This window comes from Harpia harpyja, chromosome 6 (genome assembly GCF_026419915.1).
Source record: "Harpia harpyja isolate bHarHar1 chromosome 6, bHarHar1 primary haplotype, whole genome shotgun sequence".
Lineage (NCBI taxonomy): Eukaryota > Metazoa > Chordata > Aves > Accipitriformes > Accipitridae > Harpia > Harpia harpyja.
In genome coordinates this window covers 29,609,718-29,628,943 of record NC_068945.1, presented here as the reverse complement: position 1 = coordinate 29,628,943, position 19,226 = coordinate 29,609,718, and the positions used below count along the sequence as shown (strand labels likewise).

The 19,226-nt window shown below is 59.9% G+C and overlaps 1 protein-coding gene across 1 annotated transcript; it reads left to right on the top strand.

The window, feature by feature from the left end:
- The first annotated feature begins 5,650 nt into the window (after window positions 1-5,650).
- On the top strand, window positions 5,651-12,289 carry TNFRSF13C (TNF receptor superfamily member 13C). Its single transcript, XM_052790544.1, has 3 exons — window positions 5,651-6,979; window positions 7,452-7,688; window positions 9,310-12,289. The coding sequence occupies exons 1-3, from the start codon at window positions 6,835-6,837 to the stop codon at window positions 9,636-9,638; spliced, it is 711 nt and encodes a 236-aa protein (XP_052646504.1). The 5' UTR covers window positions 5,651-6,834; the 3' UTR covers window positions 9,639-12,289.
- Window positions 12,290-19,226: the final 6,937 nt, after the last annotated feature.

Below are 19,226 nucleotides of genomic sequence, written 5' to 3'. Positions count from 1 at the left end.
AGCCTCTAATGTGCATTTTTAGGTTGGGTGATGGGAGATGCTACGTTGCCGCATGGTCCCTCTGAAGCCTGCCTGCATCCTCTGGTGGTCCAGCCCTCTGCAGTGCTGTGGCTGCAGTGTGGAAGGGGAAGGCAAGTGTGAGCCAGGGAGCTGTGCTGGCCAGGAGACGTTCCCTGGGGGCGGATGGGCAGCCTCCCCCGTGGACTGGCAGAGGGCAGGACCTCCCCTACGGATGCTCTTACCGAGATGGGAAATGGGGAAAGGGATCTCAGAGGGGCAATTACGTCTGCCTGCCTTGCAGTACCGTTCACCCCCCACAGCATCTCCCTTCCTGTAGCAGTCTGTGCCGGTGCAACTCATCCTTCTTCCAGCCAGAGCCTTTAAGGCCCTAAAGGCTCAGAAGTTGGTGGGACTGTTACAGGGGGACACCCTGCGAGCTGCAGGGAGGACCATCCCTTTCAAAGGGAATCGATGGGCTTTGCCCAGAGGTCCCTTGGAGAATGGGGCAGGGGGGAGCATGGGACAGGGCTGCTGGCAGTCCCTCTCTACCTCCCCAGCTCTGCATCCACAGCAGCCCATCATCCTCCCCTTCCTCTCCTTTCCCAACCAATGCATTGCTCCCCTGTTGCTTCTCCGGGCTTTGGCAGGGTGGCCGAGGCATCATGCCCAGATACCGGCCAGGAGAGGTGGGGTATGGGCCAAATCTGCCTGTCAGCTCTCTCCTACATCACATCCTTAATGCGGCCTTTGAAATGTATAACATGAGTCTGCATTCAAGCCCCTGCAAATTAAATCACTCTGGCCTTTTTACACCAAGCCGGTACCTAAAAGTCTCTGAGAAGCTGGTGAATGGTGTGAAGGGACTGGTAAGTGCAGCAATGCCACCGCAGACTAATGAAACACTGTTGGCTCGGAGGTGCTTCGGCTGGAGAGGGAGGAGGGGAGAGGCTGTCAGCTGGAGCCTTGCAGCTGACAGCACGGCGGTGACGAGCTCTCTGCCGGAGGCAGCTGGCCGGCTGCAGGGGCCTGCTTCGGCTCAGCAGAAATGTGCTTCCTTGCTTCTCATCCCGGACTGGGGCTTTGCTCATGTCCAAACACGTGCCACTCATTCCTCCTCCAGCACTGCAGTCCCTCTCAGTGCTCCAGGGCTGACACCAGCTTGAGTTTGGCATCTGACCAGCCAAGCAGCCTACAGTCAAAAATCCCTGTACTCCCTCAGCTCAGCCACTCGTGGGGCATTGTCCAGCGGTGACAAATGGAAAAGCTGGAGCTCCCCGGCGGTGGGGGTGAGGGAGGCTGACCTTGCACCTACCACCCCTGCCTGTGGCCAGGGTGGTGGGAGGCTGCAGGGCAGCATGCTCCCTACTAGCAATGAAAACAAGTTGGCCACAAAAGCCACCTCAGGGAGCCGTTTCTGGAGCAGTGGTTAGTACTGGAAACCACTCAGGCTCCTGTACACTTACTCCTGCTTAGGCTGTTGCAATCTGCAGGTGTCATAGGAGTTTTAGGGGGGGGTTGGTGCATTCTGTTCCCTGTTTGAGCTGTGCTTTAAGTTATCCAGGCACGCTGCTGGTTTTGAGCATCTCCATTAGGATGGCTTGTGTGGCCAATGTTGAGGAGCATGACTGAGGAGCATGGCTGTGGAGTGGCTGTGCTGGGGCTGGGCTGCAGTTGTGGGGTGTTATTTGTGTATGGGCAAGGCGGTTGGTCGTATGGCAGGCAGCAGAGTAAACTGCAGCAAATGAGTGCCTCATAAAGATAATTTCTTCTGTGTTGGAGTCGCTTGCAAGCACCTTCCCATTTCCTCAGGTTGCCTTCTTGTTCAAATATATTCACCGAACCATTCCCATGCATGAGCCAGAGCTGCAGCTCTCCTGCAAGCAGTTCATTATAACGAAGCGCTATGCAAAATGCAGTCAGGGCTGCTTAGTTTAGTTTTGACTTCCAGGCTGACCGAAGTGGTTTCCTGTCCCCTGCTGCTGGAGCAAGCCGCAAAGGGTGGGGAGTCAACGGGAGACAGCCCCATACCTTCAGCAGGCTTTGATTTTGGCTCTGGAGTCGTCTGCTGGACACCTCGGCGCCCTGAGAGCGCAGCAGTGGGGCTCCCCACTGCGAGTGCTGGGGAGGTTTCTGCGCTCAGTCTGGTGTGCCAAGGAGGTTTGTGCCTCGGCGTACGCATGCCTGAACCAGCTGAACCCACCTGCTCGGAGGTTTGCAATGTGGCAGCGCATCGCCCTCGGCCATTGGTTTCTGTTTCGGTGTCGGAGGTGCTGCCCGTCCCTGCCAGGGCATGTGAATGCTCCCTATAACCAGTCAGAGGCGAAGCTGGGGGGGGGCACTTGGCCTCCCGCTGGGTCACCCAAGGGGGACAGGGCGAGATCCCACCCATCTTCGGGATGAGGATGGGGGCAGCGTCCCTGCTGCAGGCAGAGCAGGCTCACCACTTGCTCGTGGGGACATCCCATCAGAAGAGCGGGGCTCAGCTAATGGCGTGTCGCTCACGACATGGGGGGGGGGGCTTGCAAGAGCTTGGGCAGTGTCCGGGGACCCAAGCCTTGCTAAGAGAGTCCCACTGTGCTCTGCAGAGCGGCAAGAGCAGCCAGCGGAGGGGCTGGAAACACCCCTCGCTCCCCCCCCCCCACCGCCTGCTCCTGGCAGGGGAGGTCGAGGGCTCGGCTCCCCCAGGGCTGGATCAGGGAGGGGGGCTTCCCCCATGTCCTCCATGCTGCTGTGGAAGGCTCTCTGGAGCAGGGAGGAAGAATGGGCAGAGGGAGCTTGAGCCTAGGCAGTGCCGACCCACCGCTCTGTAACCCTGGAGGGGTCTTCAAAGGGCAGCCCACGGTAGAAGCCTAATTTGGGTGCCCAGTATCACCCCTGGAGGGGTCCAAGTCCCCTTGCAGAGGGAGCCGAGGACACCTGTTCATTCTTCCTTAGCCTCATGGACAAGCACAGCTCCAGGGACATGTAAACAGAGAGGGAGGAGGCAAATGACGTTCAGCAGAGCCGGTGCCACCGAGGCACTGCCCCACACCAGCTCCCCGTGCAGGTGGTTGAACAGAGCCACAAAAACCCTCGGTAAGGAGCAGAGCGCCTATGGAGGGGTCTAGGTTTTAGGGTGACGGTGAATCTCTTTAGGCCTTCCGTTTCCCACATTATTCCTAAAATCTTCCCAGATTTTGTCCCTAAGCCTGGCTGGCTTTGAGAAGGCAGAGCAAAGTGGGGCTGGGGCATCCCAGTGGATCCCGAGGAGGAGGTTTGTGCTGGAACCCTGCGAAACTGGCTCCTCAGAGCCATAGTGGGACCTCTCAGGAGGGGATGCTTCCCACTAGCCACCACAGGGGTGTTGGGAAGGGGTGCGGGGGTGAGGTGCCGAATGCGCTTTGGGGGTTGGCTGCAGCCAAAGTCTTCCATCGGCACCATCTGGATGCGGGGCAGACATCGGGCTGTGCCGAGGCGTTCCTGGGGCTTTGGGTGCACCCTGTCAGAGGTTTGTCCTGTGGTAACTGGGTCTGCTCAATAAACACCTCGTGGCTTCTCTGATTGACAAGCCTTTGGGTTTCCGGTGTGCACGAGCACAAGGTGAACTTTCGGTGGATATTTTCTGCTACGGGCGGTTCTGCAAGCGTGTGCGTGAGTCACTTCACCCACCCCTGACACCAGAGGAACCACTCGCATGAGTCCAGTCGCTCATGAGTGCTCACAGGATGCAGCCGTCCCTCCGTGCTCCTGGGTCACTGGTGCTGCCCCATCCACCACAGGGATCCCAGCAGCTGACCTCGGCCAAAGCTCAGCCCTCCCAGTGCAGGGTTGGAGCAAACAGCACTGGAAATCGAGCTCTCCGACTCCAGGATTAGGACATAATTTTTAAATAGCTTTGATATCTTTGATGGTTTATTTGTTTAATAAAAGCACTTACTTAGCAGGAGTCCCAGGCTCCTGGGGCTTTCATTTCTCTGCAGAGGAGATAAGAAAAGCACATTTCCTTATCCAGTGAGTCATTTTTTCTGCTCTTTAATTATGCATTTGTGCTATTATCAAGTGTATTCAGCTCTTAGATGCAAACAGTTCAAGCTACCCAACAAGCTTTAACTTTTGCTGTTCCAAAACCAATCAACAGCTGTTATGAAGGGAAGCGGAGGCAAAGATGGGGAAGATGAAGAGGGGGACGGCCGATGCCCAGAGCCGACCGGGCAGCCCGGGCCACGCTGGTGAGCAGGCTCACGTGTGAGTGCCGCTGGGGAAGTCAGCGGTGATTTTCTCCATGAGTAAGCGTTATCATGTGTGAGTTCAGACTTCATTTTCTTGGCCCAGGAGGAAGCAGACGGACTGGGAAGGGAGCATGAAAGTGCTGTAGAGGGGGATAAGGGTGACCTAGGAAGTGGGAGGGAATGGGGTAAGGTCAATCGCGGCGATGGAGCTGCAACATCCTTCCGCATGACAGGACCCAGGAGCACTTTATTCACAGGAGGACATCACGGCTGCTGTCCCTGGGGTCCCTGCCGTGCATTCGCAGCTTCAAGTTTTCACTCCAGGTACTGAATGAAGTGGGAGCCATCAGCTCCTGAGCTCTATTGTAAACCTCACCCCCCACGTCAAAAGCAACGTGTAGGTACCTCGGTTTGGGCTTTCCATGGTGCATATATTTGACTGGAGGGGGTCACAGAGTTAATCTGTAAGTGTGGTACAGCAGATGCCAGGACCCATTTCCCCCCTCCTACATTTAGCCAAGCAGGGAGGGGAGAGGGGAGGGAGAGGGGCAGGGTGACAGTGCTACAGCGGGACCCACGGCAATAGGGGCTGGGAGTTGCCAAGAGGTGACTGATGTGGGGGGAGCACAGTGGGGGGATTTCGGGGGGGGGAGGGCAAGAGGGGGATGATGGAGGAGCATCCCCCTTTGGGAAAAGGAGACCAGCAGGTGGAAACACCCCGGGGCAAGAGGAACAGCAAAGCCTTTGGAGCAGGGAGCTGTTTCAGGGGAAGGTGTCCTAACAGAGCACTGGCTGTTTTGTGGAGGTCCTCTGCCTCCGTCCACGGCTCCAGCCCCACCAGTCCACAAGGCAAGATGTTTTCTGCTCCCTAGTCCCTACCCTTACGCTTCTGTGAGCTGGCTGCCAGGGACAGCAAGCACTCCAGGTGCCCTCTCCTCCCTGAGGCTCTCCGCTGTGGAGCTCAGCTGTGGCCTGGAGCGAGCCTGAGCTTTTCTCCTGACCCCTCAGCCCTCCCTGCTGTGGCTTTCTGACACCCCACCCCCCCAGGATGCTCCCAGTGCACCCTGCCACTGAACGCATGCCCCTCCTGCTCCCGTGCTTGCACCACAGCCCCGATCCTTGCCCATGGCACATGAGAGGCAGGGAGCTGGGTGAGGTGGGATACGGAGAGATGTCCTCCCCCAGCAGGTACCAGCGCAGGGGCGAGCGTAGCCCGTTCAGCGCGAGCATCGAGGTGGAGGGTGCCGAGCTAGCTGTGCTGCTCCTGGCTTCAGAGCTCAGGGCCGTGCTGAGAGAGGGAAGTGCTTGGAGTGTCCCTGCTCAATTGGGGAGTTTTACTTTGACTAACGTGGAGGGGGAATAACTGAGTCACAGGTGCAGGAATGGCAGTCGGGCTCTCACAGCTCCTTGGAGGAGCCCGCAGTCCCCCGGGCTTGGCACAGCGCAGCTGGGCAGAGCGCTCCCTGACAGCCAGGCGCATGTGCACGTGTGCGAGGGGCAAGGGAGCAAGTGGCTGGGCACGCCAGCTGGAGAGGGAAGTGAAATCGCATCAGGCGTGGAACCGGCGGGCAGCGACCGGTTTTGGTCGGGACTTTCACTTGCCCAGAGCCCTGCGGCACCCGGCGGGGAGAGCTGAGATGGTGCTGAGGCTGCTTCGGTGCTGCCCTGGTGCAAGCCACCCTCCGGGGATGCTGCTGGTAGGGCAGGAGATGCAGCCGGAGTGACAGGTACTGGTGGCAGGACGTTTCTCCTGCTCCTGATCAGGAACACCTAGGACCATTAAGGGTTTATTTAGTCCCTTCCAAGGGTATGGGGACCAGACTTGCTTGGTGTGACCTGCTTTGCCCATGCCCTGGGCAGTTACTGAGCAGAGCCAGCTCTGAACCCTGGAGAATGAGACGTGGTGCTAATGGGCTGGGAGGGTCCTTGCCACAGGTCTAGGTCTGGGTTGGGGGAGTTAGAGAGAGCAAGATGGTGGTGAGCACCATCATTAGGAGAGGTGGAGAACACACAACAGTTGGCCTGCGCATGCGGCAGTCACTAACAGGCCGTGTCCTGCGGGCAGTGGGAACTTTTCAAAGGGGAAACCTCAGCACCCCTGCACTCTTTTCTCCTCCGGTCCTTTTCTGGATTTTCCATCCAAGCCAGATCGGTGGCCCTGGGATGGGGTCTTGTAAAGGTCTGGGCACAGGAAAGCCTGCTGTAGGCACTGGAGGATGCTGAGGGGGCTTTTCGCCAGCCAGCGAGGAAGGGTGTGGGTTGGGGACATGCCCGGGTTGGGGGCGGTGGGCTGGGGAAGGGCGAAGGCTGAGGAGGTGACACCATCGGGCTGGGGGCCATGCCGCTGGGCACAGGGTGCTGCGCGGCTGGGGCACGCCAGGGGCTGCGGGGATTTCGGAAGCATATTTTGGAGCAGAGGGGTAGTTTGAGGGTGCGTTGCGCAGGCAGGCAGGGGTAGGGCTTGGGCATTTGCTCTCCTCCTCCCCGGTGAAGATCCGCCCCAGGACAAGCGCAGCGATCGCGAGCCCCAGGGGAGACGACGCAGCTTGACAGACTGTATCTCCCTCTGCCACGGGCCCCAAGGCGCTGCGATTTCACACTCGGGCGGCCCCTTCGCCGCCGCGCCATGCGGGAGCCGGGCTCTCGCTCCCACTCTGCCATGTCCTCATCAGGAAAAGCCACCGGTGCTTCCTCCTGCCTCTCCTCCCAGTGCTTCGACCTCCTGACCAGGTCCTGCGTCAAGTGCTCCGACTTGTTCAGGGACAACACAAGTAAGGGGACGAGGGCGGCCAGGGACCGACCTCCCCGGGGCTGGGCGCTGGTGGGCCAAGGGGGCTGGGGGCACCCCAGGGGTGGGCAGGCGGAGGGGACCTTCTCCTGCTGATGGCAGTGGAGGTGGCAACGGAGGATGGAGCTCTGGCTTCACCTGGAGGAAGAGGAGAGAGGAAGAGGGCAGCCAGTTCCAGCGAGGGGAACGCAGTGCGGGGAGAAGAGGGATGATCCAGCCCAGCGGGGTGGGGGGTCACAGCCTGGCCCAGGGGTGACCATGGGAAGAGCAGGATGGCCTCATCTCCCGCCAGCCAGCGACAACAGCGGGTGGGACGAGGGTCCCGTCAGGCAGGGGGACAGTTTGTTGCGGGTGGTGGGTGGGTAGCGGTGAAGAGCCGCTCTCCTTCCCCGCCGCCCCGGCCCCAAGGCCGGCCGGCCAGGTGGGTAACGCTGCCGCGCTCCTTCCCTCGCCAGCTCTCCCCCTCCTGACGCTGCCGGCATCTTGCCCCACAGCAGAGCCTGGCCGCGCAGCGCCCACCTCCGCCCTGGCACCCACCATCCCCTCGGCGGACCTGCCCAGCACCCTCCTGATCTTCGGGGTCCCAGCAGCGGTGGGGCTCATCCTGGCCCTGGCCGCCCTCTGGGGCTTCCTGGCCTGCAAGGTGGGGAAGCAGAGGAGGAAGAGGAAGGCAGCGGACGAGGAGGCCGAAGGTAGGGGACCTCTTGCTCTCCCCGTCACAGCACCCTGAGGACCCCCCGGCAGTTGGGGTGACTCGCCGCCGGCTCCCCTGAGGCGCATCCCTGTCGAGGCCGGCTCCTCCACCTCGACACAGGCTCCACGGGCACCCCGGGGCATTTTGGGGCAGCCGAGCCACCCCCTGAGTGATGGTGTCCCGCACGCAGGTGGGAGCCCACACCTGCACCTGACTGCCAGCGTGACCTTGCTGAACCATCCCTCCCTTTGCCGGGTCTCCCCACGCCTTCGCTTGCTTAAAGCACCTGCTGGCACCGTCCCTCTCCATGGGCGACACGTACAGAGCAGTGGTGAGGAGCCTCTCCCTCTCCCCGGTAGCTGGAGGGCCGTGGATGGAGTGGGGGGATGCAGGGGCAGCGGTGGGCATCTGGGGATGGCTACGGAGGGAGCCTCTCCCCACAGCGCTGCGAATGGGGGTCCCGTGAGGACTGCCCAGCTTGCCATTCCCACTTGGAATGCCCGGTGCCCTCCAACGCGTGCCCCAAAGACCCCAACGGTGTCAGGGCCAGCCCCACTGGGAGGACACCGGAGCGCTGCACAGGGTCGTCCCCAAAGGCATCAAAAATAGGGCTGGGGGGCAAGGGATGGGGCTGAGCCTTTCCTGGTAGAGTATTTCCAGGGCAGTGAGGCCAAGGTGGCCCACGATGGCTCATCCCGTTGGGGCATCCACGCAGCCGTTTCCTCCCCCGGGGACCCGCACCCCAGCGCTGACTCAACCCTGGCCACTCTTCTCGGAAACGGTCTCGCCCTGGCTTCACGCCTCCCCATCCCCAGGAAGGGGATATGGCTCCCCGGGACCCCCACGAGGGGCCGTCCTGGGGCATGCTGGCACCCACCACTGCCCCACTGCCTGGGTGGGTACCTTTGGTGGGCAGCGGGGCTGGGGGCAGCCAGTCCTTGTGCCCTGGCTTGCTTGCATGCTGCTGGTGGTGCCGGCCGGGTGACTCAGACTCGGGGGGGACATTACCTGGGGCCTTTCCACTAAACTGAGTGTTGCTGCAACAGCCTGTGACGAGCACACACCTGGGAAAAATACCAAAAATGAAAGAGAAGGGAGAAATCCAGTGGCAAGAGAGGTCCAGCCATGATGGGAGAGCATCGGAGGCACCCCTCGGCTACTCCCCTGCCGCAAGCCCTGGTCCCTGTCCCCCCTGTTCCGCACCCCAGCAAGCCCACTGCTGCGGCACTGGATGCATGGAAAGTCATGGGAGGCTTGGGGCCAGCAGCATGCGCCTGTGTTCAAAGCATGTAAACAAGTCTATTTTTAAGTGGGAGGCGGTCGGGGAGGGTGAGCCGCCAAGGGCCGGGCTGATCTGCCACCAGCAGGGTTTAGCGAGAGGGCTCGAAGTGCAAGTGCAAGTTTTTGCCTTTCCCTATTGTTTTTTAGGGGGGAAAAAGCCCATCAGTCATAAACAGGAGGAGCTCTGCAGCAGGAGAGGTGCATTGGGGACCTTGCAGGCTCCTCCTGCTCAGCTCCATCTTGCCCCCTGTGTGTCCCCAGGGACTGGACCCTCTCCCTGGGACCTGCCTGGCCCCACTTTGTGAGTCCAGTAACCCCCTTTTCTTGCCTCCTCCCAGCAAACATGGATGCCACCAGCCCCCTGCCCAGCCTGGGCTGCCAGGACCCTGCCATGCTGGAGGGAGATGCCACCCTGGCCCCAGCCCCAGCTCCGTGCCCACATCTCAATGGAGGCCTGAAGATGCCAGGGCTGCCCGGGAAAGCGGGGGCGAAACGGAGGCCGTGCTGCCAGGGTGATGCCAACGGTGACATCGTCCTGCTCTCTGCTGTGTACCCCCGGCATGAGGAGTGCAACCACGGCTTCCCACTGCCCGCCACCGAGCTGGGGGCTGCAGCCCTGGTCACCACCAAAACCACCCAGAACTGTACCGGAGAGGAGAGAGCCTGAGAGCAGGAGGAACGGGGCTGGAGCGCTCCAGCTGCTCCCTGCAGATGCCCAGAGCCCATCCCCAGGGCAGGCAAAGCCTTGCACAGATATGAGCTGTCTGAGGACCAGGTTTTGCCTTGAGCAAGATCAGCCTTCTAAGATGACTGCCCTTTTCCACGTCCCCGGTTGTGCCGAGTCCTAAGTTATGCCTGTAAGCACTGGAGGAAGCCAAAGCGGATCACGCCGAGTTATGCTGAACTGCCCACAGCTGCCACGGCCGTACCGTTGGGAGGAGGAAGAGGAGACGCGGCTGGTGAGGACAGAGCGTGGCAGGGGCTGCTGTGCCATTTGCAAGGCTGCCTTTGTGCCAGGACGGGTCTGCTGCTGGATGGGTGATTCCTGAGGAACATGGGGCTGGAATAGCAGAAGAAGGGGTGGGAAGGAAGATGGAGAGGGAGGCAGGGAGTTACATTAGGACCAAATTCCACACCACTGCCATTAACTTGATTTTTGCTACTGACCTCAGTAAAAGGAGGCTTGGGGTCATGTGGAGCAAGGCACATCCAGCAGCATCTGCTCCATTCACAGTCCTGCCCGCCCCCATCTTCTGCATGCCGTAATATCCAGATCTCTCCTCCCTCTGGGCACTCTCATGTAGCGGCAGGCACCCACCGGCGCTCATGGGAATCCCCTCTGCAGCCGGGTACCCCAGGGATGAGAAACAAGTCCGTCTTCCCAAGCAGGGAGTGAGGGAGGGAAGGGGTAGGGGGGGAATCTGTCTTTGTTCTGACTTGCGATCACTGAAGTCAGGGAGGACCAGGGGCAGGCAATGGAGACTGCTGGTCTAGAGGAGCTCCCTGAGCTTCTCATTATGGCCCCAGACAACCGTCACTTCAGCTCACTGTGGCTGCAGAAATACCACGTGTCACTTGGGATGGATGTTTCCAGGCCACGCAAAACCAGGCAGGGAGTGATGTGAGTGTAGTTGGGATGACTTAATTTATGTGAGTGTCTTCAAGGCTTTGCCTGCGTGCAAGAGCTGGCCAGCATTGCTGGTCCAAGACACTTCTCTGTAGATGGTCTTGTTCACCTGCCCACAAGTGGCTTTACTGCACAGGAAGGGCTCTGCTTTGGAAATGAACTCGTTAGTGTGGGATTGCTGTTCCCAAGTAATTACAGCAGCTGAACCCCCTGGCTGAACAAGAGCCAGGCCGATGCTTTGGGTGAGAAACCCTGCTGGCCCTGGAGGGGGTGATTAGGCAATTAGAAATGCTTTGCGGGGTTATTTGCATGAAGCACCATCTCGGTGGCAGTCTGGGTCTGCTCTTCCTTTGGTGAGGCAGCTTCCTCGCCTGAGAAACTTCAGGGACCAAGCAGAGGTGGCCAAGCAAGGTGTGGGAGCACTGCTGCCAAGTGCCAATGGGCCACCAAGGGCCACAGCTCACAGTAGGGTCGCCCGGTGGCACTGTGCGGAGGCGATGTCCCTCTGATGACGGGAAGGTGACTCCCTGCCCAAGCCTGAGCTCTCTTCTGAGGCTGCAGGACCAGACACTGCTGTTGAAGGGTGACCCTCCCTCTTCTCCCCTCCCCACGCCACTGGAGGTGGACTCGCAGCATCCTTCCCATAAGGGGAACCACAGGCACTGCCACGGGCGCCAAGACCCCAATTCCTCACTACAACTGCTGTCCCAGACCTAAACACGCTGGTGGAGGTGAGCCTTCATCCGGCTGATGCTCCGCATGACCCGGAATGGGATGGGTCCCCATCTCAGCCTGGGGGCTGAGGATGGTGAGGGGCCACGTGCCCAGCAACTGTGTCCTGGGGCTCCAGGCACCTGTGGCTTGCTGGCAGGAGCTGTGGAGGCTCCAGTGCTGGGCTCCCAGTTATCTGCAGCAGGCGTGCTGCCTGTCACAGGAGGGGTATCCCCCCCATGGCACGAATCGGGCATCTCCTCATCCCCATGCTCCGCACCCAGCCCTGTGAAGTGACTTTGAGCAACCTTTGTGCATCTGGAGTGGGGAAATGAGCTGAAGCCAGGCCGGGGGACATTTTGGAGCTGGAAGAAGGACTGCTCGTGGGAGACAGAGCAACCTGCTTCATGGGAAATGGGGGCGAGAGGGAAATGGAGCTGGACCGTCAGGAGCATCTCCCACTTCCCACCCAGTGACTGCTGCAGCTCAGCCCTGCAGATGTGCTGTCCACCCTGACCGGTGTGGCGATTTGAAAAAGAAACTCCCATACAAATCCTGTTGAAAAAGCCCCTCTCTCTGCTCAGGTAAGGGCTTTTGCTCTCATTTCTGCTAGAGCTTCAGCCAGGCATCTCCTCTACGGGACGCTGCCAGCATCTGCAGTGTGCAGAAGCAGCATTTTGATCCACATTGGATTCCTCTCAGCCGGCAAGTACCCTTCAGATCCCCTCTCTGTTATGGCACGTGGGGCATCTTCCCCACATCCTACCTGCCCAACTGCCAGCCGTGGTGGGGCAAGGCTCCCCTTCTGCCTGGCCTGCCTGTCTGCCTGGACCTGGGAGGGATTTGCAAGCCCCTCTGTTCGTGCTTCTCCATCCTTATGTGCAGGTCAGGGGGCTGTCCGTCTCATCTCCATGGATTGCAGAGGGAATGGAGATCAAAAATATGGCTGTAAAAATTAAAGTGAACCTGCTGCCAATGCACACTCAGAGGTCTGTATGGGGAGGTGGCTTCTCAATCCCCATTCCCTTGGCTTCAGAGGTCTCCAGCACGGCGGTCCCGGGGGTACAGCAGGACCTTGATCTGGAGAGGCTCCCTCTGCACCGGCTTCACCAGCACGTCCCCTGTGCACGGCCACATGTGTGGCTGGGGACCGGCTGAGCTCGGCCACCTCCATCTGCCCTGCGGCCACCCCGGGAGCTGGCTGACAGGACGAGGAGTGGGGCAAGTGGTTTTGGGGGGGGATGTTGCCCGTCTTTGACTTTCCACAGCAGTTTCTCACTTCCTCCTGCAAGGCAGGAGCTGTGCTTCCTCCCCAGCCCGGTGCCCGCACAACTGCCTAGAAAGGTGGCGAGGCCGGACTTAACCTCGCCACAGGACACAGGGTTTTGGAGAGAGCCGGGGGAAAGTCTGAGGAAACCCCAGGGCAGGAGGAAGGAGCCAGGGCTCCTCCTTGCTGCAAAACCATCTCAGGCATATCTCCAGCCATTTCAACACCACTGACCCTTCTATGGTGGAGGTCATTGTGGTATTTGAGCTCCTGCAAGTCCCACCAACGATGCTGGTGGTAAAGGACGGAAACCTTTGTGTCCCTAGGGATGGGGGGTGGTTTTCACCCCTGGTCCTAAAGGCAGGAGCCAGCTGGCCGACAAAGTGTGGAGGCACAGGGAGGGAAGGCACCGGGGGGGACCCTGGCTGAAGGTCTTCTGCAGCCACCAGTCACGTCTGTGAAACCCTCCTCAATCCCACAGGCTCCCCGGCCTCCAAAGTGCTCGGCTTCTTCCACCAGCCTCTCCGTCTGGGCCCTTCTCCCCTCCCTTTCTCCTCTCTCCCCCCATTGCTGGTTCACCCACCAGTTTGGTCTCCTGGTAGTTCACCCACAGGCCCAGCTACTCCAGCCCAAAGCACGTCCAGAGACCCATATTGCCCTTCCACGGGCTTTCTGTGGGTGCTGGACCTCAACAGCAGGCAGGGCAAGGTGGGCACCATTTTATCCCATGCACAAAGCAATACTCCAATGGCCAACGTCCAACAGGGACCGCCGGTCCCTGGGTACAGCCCCCGATCCCCCTCACTTGCTGCAAGACAACCAGGGCTGCGTGGCCACCCCATCACCCGCCCGTGGGGCACGGACCTCATCGCACCCCACAGGAGCCTTCCCTACCACCCGCTTCCCAGCGCCAGCCATGGCAGAGGGAGGCCGTGGGTGCCCCTGCAATCGCCGGGGGACACCCGTGGGTGACGATGAGAGTCCCGGGGCGCCTGCCACGAGGTGGCACTGACACCACACGCCGGCCTGCATGGCTGCAGGGGAGCTGCATGGGAGGGTGAATGCACAAATGCAGCAAGGGGAGCTGGGGAGGGCCAGGCAGGCTAGCGGCCAGCCCCGCTTTGGCCAGAGAGAAGGGTGATGGCTGGGCCTGACTCTGGCCACGCAGCCCATCACCATGGCCTCTGGTTGCCTGGGAGAAACGGCTGCTGGTGGATCTGGCTGTGGTGCCCATCGCCGCGGCCTCTGGGCTGCCCTGGAGAAATGGTTGTTGGTGGCTGGACGCCTGCGGGCAGGGCAAGCACGGAGTGGTGGGACAACCAGGGGCACAGTGGGATGCAGCAAGCTGCTGCTCCTTCCCCCAGCAGCACTGAGCACCTCTACCATTGCCCCACTGCCCAGAGCAGCCCATCCCCAGTGGTGTCAGGCCTCTGCGGGGACTCCCTGGGACCTGGTCCCACCAGCCAGCACCTCCCTTCCCCATCGCCTCCCCATCAGCCTCTACCAAAGAAGAAACTGCCCCGCTACCTGCCAAGCTCCCCAGCTGGAAAAGGCCCCAGGCTGGGGAGAAGATGCTGCCCAGCCCCCCCCCCCCCCAGCCCCGTGCGAGGCTGTTGGGGACCACGGCCTTCCTGATGCTGCTCATCAGCATCCCTCCCTAATTGCTACCCACTGCCTAATGACAGTAATTAGGAGGAGTGAAGCTGCCTGGGGACTGGAAGCGCTGACAGAGCTGGGGGAGCCAGATGGTGTTCGCACTTAAGGAAAGATTAAAAAAAAAAAAAAAAGAAAAGAAAAAAAAAATAGCACCCAGCTTCGATCAGCCTCCCTTTCCTTCACTCAGTGTCAGGATCACTTTGGTCCATGGGCACGCTGGGGAGATGCTGAGACGTGGCACTGGCCGCCCTCCCCCCACCCCCCGCCATCTCCAGGTGTTTTAGGGTGCCGGGGGAGCGGTGGGAGGGGGCACGGTGCCCGCCCAGGTGCCCGGTGCAGAGGGGGTTTCCTCGCTGCCTTCATGGGCTGATGCTCTCCCCCGGGGCCACCCCCGCTGCTCCCCGCTTTGCTGGCCGTGCTCAGCGAGCGGTTTTGCAGGGGGGCAAGAGCAGGGGAGACAGCCAAAAACCACCTGAGGGGCTGCGGTGAGCGGGCAGCAGCTCCCCTGGCAGAAGGGGCTGGCCAAGGGACAGCCCCACATTTTCCCCGGCACCGCAGAGCAAGGCCACCACCCCGGGGTTTGCAGGGGAGCACCCAAAACCTGACCTCGGGGACCAAAGCGGTCGGACAGGGACGGCGATGCTCTCGGCCTCACCTCCCTGGAGAAACCCCACCTGCAGCCAAACCCCTCCAAACCCTTTCGCCAGCCCCTTCCCCGAGCCCCGCGGCGATGGCACCTGCCTCCAGAGCCACCTGCGATGCTGCGGGTGCACCCGGGGCCGGTGGGGGAGATGCGAGGGGGGTCTGAGGGAAACCCCCATCCTGCCCCCGGCCGCTGCCCCCAGTGCTCTTGGGGTGCCCGGGCCTTTGCCCCCCCATCGCACCCCGGGGATGCAGGGACAGGGACGTGCCGGGCAGGGATGATGCTCAGCCTCATGGAGGAGGATGCTCAGCCCTGTGCCATGGCATCAGCCTGGCCCCGCTCCGGGGATGCTCCAAGAGGAGGCCCCAAGGCAGGCGTAGGGCAAACCTGGCACGTTCCCTGGGCTTCGGGGGGTGACCTCCCCCCCTCCCACAGCAAGTGAGGTCGTTTTAAACCCGCTCTTCGCCCCAGTCCCGGCTAGCAAGGAGGGGGGGAGCCCCACCAAGTGACACAAACCCTGTCTGACACCTGAAGTGATCAGCAGCGACAGGCAGATTGCGCGGGGAGAGCCTCTGCGCTCCCGTCAAGGCAATGCCATGACAGGGACCAACCCCCCCCCCGCCAGGGACACCTCCGAGGGATGCAGGGCTCTCCTCTTGCCGGGAGGTGGGTCACCCCACTGCGCTGCTCCCAAAGGGCTGTGGAAATGCACGTGGGATGTGGAAGACCCCCAAAAGTCAGGGTCCACTTTTGGACACCCCCCCCCAAAAAGGGATCGGCCAGGCGGTGAGGTGGCTGGTGTCGGAGCTGGAGCACATGGCGCAGCCCACCCTGCTACAAGCCCACACTGCATCCTTGTCCTTTCCACCTGCTTTATGTTATTTCCCCTTTTTCCCCCTTTTTTCCAAGCATGGGGCTGGGAGCCAGGGATGCAGCCAGAGGGGTGCAGGGCTGGGGGCGGTCACCGGCAGCGGGGTGCCGTGGGAGTGAGCCCCATGTCCTTCATCCAGCAGCTCCAGTGTCAGCCGGCTGCAGCTCGCTGGCTGCTGGCGGGAGCTATTCTGAGCCCAGATCGATGGTCGAGAGCAGGGGTTTGGGTGACAGCCATGGGAGGCATGTTGGGAGGAGGGCTGCAGGCAGGGAAGAGCAGGTGGGATTTTTCAGGAGATTCCCCCATCTTCCCCCCCCCCGTCCTGAAAGGTTTCAGTGATGCAGATGTCTTTCTCGTTTCCTTCCCTGCGGGGGTTGCAGTCTGACTGGGTGCCACTACCCAGATGCCGCTTCCTGATTTGGGAAGCACCAGCATTTCGCGGAGCAGCGAAACTCCGGGATGAAGGCACCTGCAGCCAAAAGCTGTGGCCGAGACCAGGCTCAGGATGGCAATTGAAATAGGAGTTTATGGTGGGGGTGACATGCAAAAGAGCATCTTTTTCTTCCTCCAAAAAAACCCTGTAACTCTTATTCTTTGATACTAATAATATTTTTGATAAGAGTTTACAAGGCTGTTAATTCCTTCACGAAGTTAGGGTAACTTTAAAGCAGGTGCTTTAAATGCAGCACTGGTAAATTTGGGTATTGGGTAAATTCAAATATTTGAATAATTTTTCGGGGTTTTTTTAATGCTGCTTTCCCTAGCTGAGAGGTTTGCTTTCCCTGTGAGCATCCCCAGGGGTGTCCACCATGGACCATAGCCCTCATGCAGGGGGCCCAGTCCCCTTCCCTGGAGCAGAGCAGGGGCAAAGGATGGGCACAGGAGGGATGGCCATGGCCAGTGAGCCTCGCTGGCCCCTCGTGGCCATCGTTGCCCTCCCCTGAGGTGCTCCCGGCTTATTTGCAGTGGGAGATGCTGAAAGCACTTCCCATTCCAAACAAGAGGGAGCATAGTTTTGAAGCTGGGCAATCCCATTGCGGGGAGGGTCAGAAAGGGCTGGAGCAGTGGAGTGAGATGAGAGGGAAGGAGAGACCTGTTGCCCCCCTCAAAGCCCCCCCAGAGCTCCCCCCCAGCCCCCCAGGCCTGCCCCCCCCTCAATCCCCTTCTGCCAAATTCCCTCTTCTCTCTGCTCCCCTCCCCACTAATATAAAAATGAGATCTATAAATGCTGCTGGGGTGACACATTTCCCAGCATATTCCCGGTAATGGTCTCTCTGGGTTTCTGGTTTGCTGTTCAGCTCCTCAATTATTTATCTCTGCAAGGAAACGGGGAAACAAACTCAGTGAAGCAAACTTCGGGCCCTGTAGTGACACCATGAGTTATTAAAAAAAATAATAAAAATTCCCCAATGAGTCATTTAAGATGTATTTAATCAGCTCTAACCACAGAGACGACAGTCATAACTAGCTGCTTAGTGCTGGCATCAGCCAGGGAGGGCCAGTGGCAGGGCTGAATCAGGATCCTCCCGTGGCATTCCCCAACAGGGATATTTGCGGGGGGCTCCTGCTGGTGGAGGGTAAACCCTGAATGTCCTCATTTACAGTTTAAGGTGGCTGGGGGTAATCATAAGCTCCTTGTAACCCACATGCATGTCTGGACTGGGGGAATGCAGCGATGTGGGAGGTTATAGAGACTGGTGGGATGTGGGGGATGGAAGGGTGCAGGGGATTTGGGGGATGCAGAGGGATGTAGGGGATGTGGCAGGAGGTGGGGGATGCAGGGCGCACAGGGGGATGCAGGGGCTGCAGGAGATGGAGGGGATTGGGGGGACGCAGGGGGTGCAAGGGCTGTGGGGGGATGCCGACGTGCACGGGCACATTGTGCCAGGAGGCTGCGGAGAGCCTTTCCAGGGACTTGGAGAGCAGCGGGGTGTGTGCCAGGTCAGTTCCCTGGGAGCGGTGCTGACCTGTCCCCAGCACTCCCCTGCCCACCCGAGCCCCATCCCAGCTCTGATGCCAAATGGCCGTGGGGGGCAGCAGTGAAAGGGCTCCCTGGACACCACCTCCCCGTGACAGTGGGTGTCCGCCGCAACCAACTGGGCACTGACCCCATGCTCAGGAGAGACCCCCCTTGCCCCTGGGGGTCACTTGCTGTGGGACCCCCCTGCTCGTCGCCTCTCGCACCACAGCCAGGGCGCTCTGCTCCCTCAGCCACTGGGAACTGCTGGGGCACGTCCCGTGTCCCCGCTCCCAGCCTGGAGAATGGCGGTGGCAATGCGGGAGGTGGCTTAGGGCTGTGCAGAGGGTGTCTACAGCCCAGTATGGGTGGGCTCCAGTAGAGAGAAACTCGGGGGGACTACTGGCCTGGGAGGTGTTAAGAGCAGCTTATCTTTAGCTCAGCCCTTGCTTTCAGCCCAAAACCAGAGCCATCCGCAGCTAAAATGCTCGTGCCCAAACTGTGGTGTACTTTGAACTCTGGCTTATGTGCGCTGCGGAAGGGGAAGTGTTGAAACCTGTTTTGCTTCAAGGGATGCTCTGATCCACCCTCCGCTCCCCACTGAGGGCATCCACGAAGTCATAGAATCATAGAATCATTTAGGTTGGAATAGACCTTTAAGATCATTGAGTCCAACTGTCAACCATGCCCATTAAACCATGTCCTGAAATGTCCAGCACAGACCCCTGCTGTCACCCCACGGCTCCCTGGCTCTGCACTTCCCAGCCCTCCCACCTCTCCGGTCCTCTGCCCTGGGAGCCACCAGCCAGCGAATGCTCATTTGGGCAACGCTTAACCCATTGCTCCACTGGCCCCGGAGCCGGGCATAGCCAGCGAGCTCTCTCCTCGCATGCCGCCGGCACGCTGGGCTCCGCTTCAGCTTGAACGCCGAGAAAAGCAAAGGGCATAATTTTAGGAGAAGCGTGTGAAATGTGTTCTGGCAGATCAGCCGAAGAGCTCTCCAGCGAAAGGAAAGCATTAACTTTTGCAAAAGGTCCTTGCAACAAAGCAAAAAATTCCCAGCAGGCAAATCACGATGTGGGGATATACAAGCCCTGGGATGCAGACAGGGATGGGACAGGTCCACTGGTTTGGGAACGGTCCAGGAGGGTCCCAGCAGGGAAACATCCCTGGGCAGGAGTGTTACGCTAGTGGGATGAAATACTGGAGGCAATCGGAGTGCAAGGGACTGCTGGCTCCTGGTCGGGATCGATGGCACGCAGAGGTGCAAGGGTATCGGTTTAGACTTGCTTGGGACAGGATCTCCCCTGGGTCTGAGCTTCTTTTCTCTGCCAGCCCCTCTCTCCCACATGATGGATTCACAGAGAAAGGAGGGGAAAAAAACCCTGAAGCCTGCAGCCTGTGATTCATCCTTACTATATTTGCACTTATTATTAGAAAGACAAAAATATAGCCAGAGCTGGAATTACAGATTTAGTAAGCAGGACTGCCTATTTCAGCACATACTGCTTTTCCCAATAACT

Coding starts and splice junctions, on each gene's coding strand:
- TNFRSF13C (XM_052790544.1), top strand. CDS start 6,835: ATGCGGGAGCCGGGCTCTCGCTCCCACTCTGCCATGTCCTCATCAGGA. Junction 6,980..7,451: donor CTTGTTCAGGGACAACACAA/GTAAGGGGACGA, acceptor TTCCCTCGCCAG/CTCTCCCCCTCCTGACGCTG. Junction 7,689..9,309: donor AGCGGACGAGGAGGCCGAAG/GTAGGGGACCTC, acceptor GCCTCCTCCCAG/CAAACATGGATGCCACCAGC.